General features: G+C 40.7%; 1 protein-coding gene across 1 annotated transcript; it reads left to right on the forward strand.

The window, feature by feature from the left end:
* The first annotated feature begins 3,111 nt into the window (after positions 1 to 3,111).
* On the forward strand, positions 3,112 to 5,360 carry LOC112077259 (forkhead box protein B1). Its single transcript, XM_024143807.2, has one exon. The coding sequence runs from the start codon at positions 3,805 to 3,807 to the stop codon at positions 4,756 to 4,758; it is 954 nt and encodes a 317-aa protein (XP_023999575.1). The 5' UTR covers positions 3,112 to 3,804; the 3' UTR covers positions 4,759 to 5,360.
* The last annotated feature ends 2,445 nt before the right edge of the window (positions 5,361 to 7,805 follow it).

The following is a 7,805-nucleotide window of genomic DNA, read 5'->3' on the forward strand; positions in this document are numbered from 1 at the left end:
TCCGAAAAATTAACTTTAATACCCACGACATTTCACAATCTACATTTAATAGTCATATTATAAATTGCTATAATTGGTGCTATTTTCTAAACCTCTGGTTATCGAAAATCAAACACCAAGTAGCAGTGATCATTTCAGCCCACGAAATCAAGACACACAGCTCCACAGACAGCTCCATCAGACAGCCCACAGACAGCTCCACAGACATCACTCACAGACAGCCCACACAGACAGCCCACAGACGCTCCACAGACACGCTCCATACCACGCCCACAGACGCCCCACAGATAAGCCCAGGCCAGCCCCAGTCAACACAAATGACAATCCCCTTACAAAAGCAGCCAATATTCTCCTTCTACACGACGCCAACGCCAAGTCTTCATTCCGCTGCTCTAATTCGCCAGTCTCATTCACAGCCTAAATGCCAGGTCTATTCCAGCCCTAACACACGTTGGTTTTGTCTGTTTTCTTGGCGAGAATGTGCCATGAAAACACACTATCATTTCCCTATAAATGTGTATGAAACGTATAGCCTAGCTATTCAACTTTTTCAGGTATTTTTTWAATTGTATTCTTTGTATTTATTCTGCAGTTCTCCAAGTCGTTCTCAAAGTAGATTATAAATGAACTTCTCATTTGAGACAGTTCATGTTTCTGCATAATATTGTTCACCCAATTTACATTTACTAACCAATCTTTCTGACAAGGATATTCAGCTATCATTTGTTACTTTTGGAGCGAAGGCGATTTTTTCGCGGGGGGCAACATTTGTTTTCCTTTGTGCTCTGGTGCAGCAGTGGAGAGACGACGTGTGAAAGTGGCTGTTAGGTCCGCCTTTCTCCCTCTCTGACCCGGCTCTTTATCCCCGTCGCCCTGGGAATGGCACGCATCGCTACTCTACTTTAGAGGAGCAGCAGAGAGCGCCTTTGTTTGAGTCCTTTTGGGTCGCACAAAATTGTTCTCCGTTCCGCCGCTGCAAAAAAAAGCTACTTCAGACCAGGAGCAGGTTCACAAGTGCAATGCAATTTGGCTTAGCTCAACCTTTGTTCCGCTTGTACAAATGACCAAACAGTGCTCACATTATACAGTTGATCTACTGGGGATTCAACAGGCTCTTTTGGAGACGAGGAGAACGGCGAGTTCATCTGTTCAGAATCATGGTGGCGGAATTTTTCCCTCAATCCRCAGCTTTGYGGGATAAAAGGTCTTGGACAGATGCAGCTAGAGATCAGTAGCGTAAAAGATGATTMAATGTTAAGGAAAAGTTAACTGAAATCAAAAGGTTAAATGGTTTGATGGGAATTGTATTRTGCAACAGTGTGAACATATCCGAATGTCAGGGCCGTTTTCCCCTTGACGCTGAAATGACAATAAATTGTATTCTAATAACAACAATAATAATTATAATAATAATGTTAAATATACATTGAGTTTTTATATTTTTCTCCTACTCTTTTGATATCAACATCCACACAGCTTGTCCAATCTGTTCACACACATTAACATCGCAACAGAAACAACCGATGTGATGACTGAGTGACTGACTGAAACCGATTCACTGTAAAGGGTTTGGATTACCACAGGCCCGTATCCCGACCGGCTTTATTCTTACTCGCCCCTGCAGCCTGTCCGTCCGAATCATGATTCCGTGTATTGTGGACGCACGGAGAGAAATTAGCATAGATTATGAGTTGGTCSGAGTGTGTGTGTGGTCCTTCTCATTGGGACGTGGCCAGGCAGAAAGGGAMGGTGGCTTGGCTAGGAGGGGGGTGAGCTCACAGAGAGAAGAATGTCCATTGATCTGAATACGTCCCCATTAGGTTCACACTCACATAATTGACTTATTGGTATTTTATACAGTTTCTATAGCATTGTCGTAAGTCTCGTAAACACCCGAGTTTTACATTTCAATGACCGGCTTAATTTAAACCTGTTCATCCGCGTAACCTGTTGATCCTGGCGTAGAACGTGTATTTTTTTGGCACGTTTTGCTGTCATCCAGTCAGTAAAGTTACTTTCTTTGCCTGGCTCCACTGTGGGAGTCGTCTGGTAAACACTAACATATTGGTATCAGTGCTAGTAGGCCTAAACTTTTGTTAATCACCTCTACTCTAATACGTAGAACATTAAATCATCATTGCTTGACGAACATTCCTGCATCATCATTTATGTATCCTCATATAACTTTTCAAGTGTACATTTCAAGTCAAACGTTTATTAATGTGGCCTTTGGTGGATTACATATGACGAGCAGCTAACACACTCGGCATATCCCCAATAACCTAGTTCTAAAAATATATATTTTATTCGACCTGCGGGGCGCATGCTCTCGGACGCTGAATCACACAACCATACACAACACACACACACACACACACACACCACACACACACACACACACACACCACACACACACACACACACAGCACACACCACACACACACACAACAACACACACACACACACACACTAACCACATCACACACACTCAAAGAGGGAAAAATACAAGGCAGACAAACGTAACAGTTTTCAAGGGGAGTGTATTGGGGCAATTGACAATACAACTCCAGCAAATACATTCAGGAAATAGTTGTATATTATTCCAAAGGGAAATTAACAGTCATTAACCGTCATTTAAAKACGTTAATTAATATGACAGAGTAAACAAACTGTTAGTCACCAGTTAGATGACTATAGCTCACAGATTGGTACACAAATGTCGATTCAATATCAATTCAATTCACACTGTCCCCTCTAAACAGCTCAAACTAAAATGTAATCAATGACACGTCATTCAACACGAAAACAAAACTTACAAAGGACGATACAGAACAAATAGAGAGACTATGCCAAGAAGCGACGGCCCTCCATGCCAAACATCAAATTGCTTAGTAGCTCTATTTGTAAACGCAAATAGTTGACTAAGCACCCCTTGCTCGGTGCACAAAAGGTTATCTGCATACCTTTACACGGCGCAACCGGGCTTTCATCACCCTCCCTCACACTTCAAATCCGGTGGGTCACTGTGCCTTTTCACCCCTTCGCTCTGTCTTCAAATGGAAATCATTTCTATTGGCTCAAGGTGTCCATGTAAATAGGTGTAAATTAATACAGATTATGCCTTTGCTTTCTCTCTCCGAGCGAGTAGCCCCCCTCCTCCTCTCCACCCAAGGCGATTGTCATGTGATAGCGAAGAAGTGGCACATTAATGAAGCGGCTCTACGGGGGTCTTTTCTCCTGTCACCACATTAAAGTATCACACGGTTCGGGGAAGGACATGGAAATAGCTKCTACTTAGCTCTGCTCATCACAACAAGGGCCACAACATATCGGGAACCATTCAGAGAGTCGTGGTGTGTGTTGGGGGGGAAGGAAAAGCTTATTGCTGCTTGCTTAACTAAAGATAGCGTATCATATAGGCCATCTGAGGGAGAGACTGTTTTCATAGGACGGCTGTTTTTCAAGACCCACAGCCCATAAGCGCTGAGTGAACAGTCCACGGAGGAAACAGACAGTGAGTTCGTTAACGTTTGCTGTATTTCATGCATCTTGGCGAACTTTCAGAACTTTTAAGCGCGGGGATATTGCTTTTTTATTTTTATGTGCGTCATAAAGACAATCTATGCGGCGAATGTATGGAGTTTTACGCGTTCGTAACGTTGTTTTGAACGACCCGTTCTAGATGGATACCCTCTTTCAAGGAGTGTTGAACAAAGTTCGATTTCCCCTGTTTGTCTGAGAAAAACTGGAAGAACTGTAGTCTGCAGCGCCTTTCAGAAAGTTTTTGACAGAAAGTCCAACAGAATGCCTCGTCCGGGGAGAAACACGTACAGCGACCAGAAACCTCCCTATTCTTACATCTCCCTGACCGCCATGGCGATCCAGTCCCGCCCGGAGAAGATGCTCCCGCTCAGCGAGATCTACAAGTTCATCATGGACAGATTCCCCTACTACAGAGAGAACACCCAGCGGTGGCAGAACTCCTTACGGCACAACCTCTCTTTCAACGACTGTTTTATTAAAATCCCCAGGCGGCCGGACCAGCCGGGTAAAGGGAGTTTCTGGGCTCTCCATCCCAGYTGCGGGGACATGTTCGAAAACGGAAGTTTCTTGCGTCGTCGTAAACGCTTCAAGTTGATGATGATGGCGTCCGAGCACCTGGCGCAGAGCAAGCCGTCGGACGCTGCCCACTATCTCCAACAACAAGCCAAACTCCGACTGAGCGCCCTGGCTGCTTCTGGCACACATCTCCCGCAAATGTCCGGTTACAACATAGGAGTCTCTCACCAACCGTCAACTTTCAAACACCCGTTCGCAATCGAGAACATAATCGCCAGAGAGTATAAAATGCCAGGCGGGCTGGCCTTCTCCACCATGCAGTCTATGTCTGCTGGTTACCCGCTACACAACCAGCTCACCACGGCCTGGCCTCATATGTACAGCTCCAGCGTCATGGACACGGTATCTCCCATCTCCATGGCCAGTGATTATTCGGCCTACGGAATGCCCCTCAAGTCTATTTGCTATGGCGCGCAGAGTCTACCTGCCATCCCCATGCCAATCAAGCCCACCCCTACTTCGATGCCAGGGCTCTCGGCGCTGCCAACACATATTCCAGCTTTCTTAGCGAACTCTCCCCAGTCTCTCAGCCCCACGTCTCCTCAGACAGCTACCAGCCAAAGCAGCCCTGCCACGCCGAGCGAAACGCTCATGAACCCGGCCTCTTCGGCCATGCAGTCCGTGGTGTCGGTGCACTGACATGACGTTAGCGGACGGGACTTTATTATAAACTTCTGAGGAAGAAAAGAGATGCTTACCAACTTTTCCAAAGCGGTATTTTATTGTTTGATCGATTCATGACAACCAACTAAAATATGCTCTACAATCATGAGGCAAGATATTTGCGTTTTTTGTGGTTTATCGATGTACTTAGATGTTTTTACTTGAGAATTGTTGTGGCAGTGACCCTYGTCTTTCTACGACACGCATATAGGCTACATCGTTTTGTTACCTTTTTAGGGTCATTTAAGAATAATCCAATTCTGAGATTATCTTCAAAAGCACTGTCGTTATCCGTATCTATATTCTTGCTTACATTTTATTGCAAAAGTCTCCAATAAATATTTAAATTCAATGAAAAAAATGGTAAAACAATTCACATTCGTTATTACATTAGAGAATGTTTGTCCGAATATTCCTTTTTTTTTTGTTGCATTTTCGTCAAGATAAAAAGGCCAAGAAATAAAATAAATGAATCAACTTTTTGTAAATTAAGTTAACGTGACTTTTTTAGTTACTGCTCCCTTTAATGCGCATTGCATTTGCTATACCAAACAGACAAATCTAGTTTTTAGGAGAATTAATAAAAAGAAACAATCACAGAGGTGACATTTTCAAATAACAAAACTGAGAAACAGATATTTATGGTTTACTTTGGTGTCTGGTTGTCTGCATTGAAAACATTCAAAAAATATTTGAATTGATGGAAGAAATGTTGAAATGTGTAAACTGCACTTTTTTTTTGTTAAATGTTTTAGATGATCTGTAGTTAACAGATCCTATCTGTAGTTCTGTGGACCATTTTAATTTAAAACAAACAAAAAATAACTGTGGTGACCGGATGTATAAAAAAAATGCAGTATATTTGTACGTTCTCTAAGACGCATGCTATTTCCAAACGTTGTGTTGTATTTGCTGCGAGCATGCGTGCTTCTCCAAGTGTGCCATGTGTCTGCAATAAATATTGGCATCAAGAATATTTTCCCATTAAAAAAAAAACAGCGAAACATTATGTTACATTGCAGTGTGTTTTTTTTTAAAACAGTTATTTAACACACACACACACACACACACACACACACACTCAAACACACACACACGTAATAAAATATATAGTGCTCTAGTAAATATGATTGTTGGTGTTGTAGCGTTCTAGACAATAGTAGTTTAGATATTTATAAAGTATTACTAAGGTAGTTAGAATAGTGGTTATGTAATTGTACATGATTCATTGAGGTTTATATGACACTGGATCCTATAAAACACATTTTGAGCAAATGAACTAGATTCAAATGCATGAAGGCAATTCAGCGTGCAGATCTCACTTATTCAACAGGTTACAGGTGTGTGTAAGGGAAAAAACACGCGCCTTTATGTTCCAACGATCACAGTTAGAGGCCTAATATTGTATTTATACTACAGCTATACTAATATTACGATATATATATATTAAGAAATTATAGCTGTATTTGCACAAATAAATAATAACCAATATTCCACCCAAAACCTCTATTTCTACTCTCTTTGAGACAATATTCGTTGTGGATGTAAATTAGAATTAATTACTGTTATATTAACCGATTCCTGGGGATTTTCTCAACTCAATCCCCCATCGCTAAGTATAAACAAATATTAGGATCCATCACTGTATGCGATTGACGAGGCCTACATCAAATACAACCCCCCCCCCCCCCATCCACTTCATTCAGTCCATTCGTCTTGAATAGGGAACGTATAGAACAGCGGAGTTAGACGGGGCCACTGATGTAGATATAACCCCTTTTTCAATGAGACAAAAAAAAAGAGGGATTTTCACCAACACATTGCTGACTGGGGGGACTTGGAACGAGTTCTGAAAACCTCTTTGGAATTTAAATGTGCCCCCCCCCATCCCTGATCCCCCCTCTCTCTGTTCGGTCTGTTTGCACAACATTGAAGGTTTGTTGGACAGTGCCAACACAAGAAGTATAAGACGGCGACACTTGCCATTTTTTTTGTCAATGGTGAAATGATGAAATTCACTTTTCTCATAATATAAAGTGCAAACACACATATAAAATATACGAGAATACCTCGCATTTCGCTGTTGTATTCATTAAGCAGTGACCTGGGCTTGAGCAGAGGGATGACGTTATGACGCATTCCAATACACTCATTATTCTAAAATAGGACATCGCAATTCGTTGATACAGTATTTGAATAATGTTGTCAGTGTTACGTCTGGTCCTTAAATGTGCTTCACCAGAGGTCACAGTCAGAACATTATCGAGTACATCTATTACCGCAGGCTACAGGTACACCAAACACAATCGCAATTTATTTTGTGTTTTAGAAGCAACGTTTTAATTAAAGGAGCTCTTCATATCTCAGTCTTTCTCAGGGACAAGCAAGAACCTGTCACATTTATTCTGTTATAATAAGGTAGTTACGGTAATATATATTTATAATAGGGTAGTTACATAAATATATATTTATAATAGGGTAGTTACGGTAATATATATTTAATAGGGTAGTTAAAGAAATATTATTTTTATTAGGGTAGTTACAGAATATATATTTATAATAGGGTAGTTACAGAAAATATATTTATAATAGGGTAGTTAAATATTATATTTATATAGGGTAGTTACTGAAATATATATTTATAATAGGGTAGTTATGAAATATATATTTATAATAGGGTAGTTACGGAATATATTTTTATTTTATAATAAGGTAGTTACTGAAATATATTATATATAATAGGGTAGTTACGGAAATATATATTTATAATAGGGTAGTTACGGAAATATATATTATTTATTTTTAATAGGGTCTTTGCATATATGTGTAGGGAAATAACTTCAAATTATGACTCAGCTCTTGATTGAAAAGAATCCTGGAATTCAGGTACAATCCAGCTGTCCACAAGGCTGCTTTGCTTTGACATGTATTTGTGTTTTAACAATCAGGTTTAATCAATTAAAGTATGACGATTTGAAATCAATGCATAATAATCAATTATCACCGACATTTTGAAGGCCTTG

This window comes from Salvelinus sp. IW2-2015, unplaced genomic scaffold (assembly GCF_002910315.2).
Source record: "Salvelinus sp. IW2-2015 unplaced genomic scaffold, ASM291031v2 Un_scaffold4412, whole genome shotgun sequence".
Lineage (NCBI taxonomy): Eukaryota > Metazoa > Chordata > Actinopteri > Salmoniformes > Salmonidae > Salvelinus > Salvelinus sp. IW2-2015.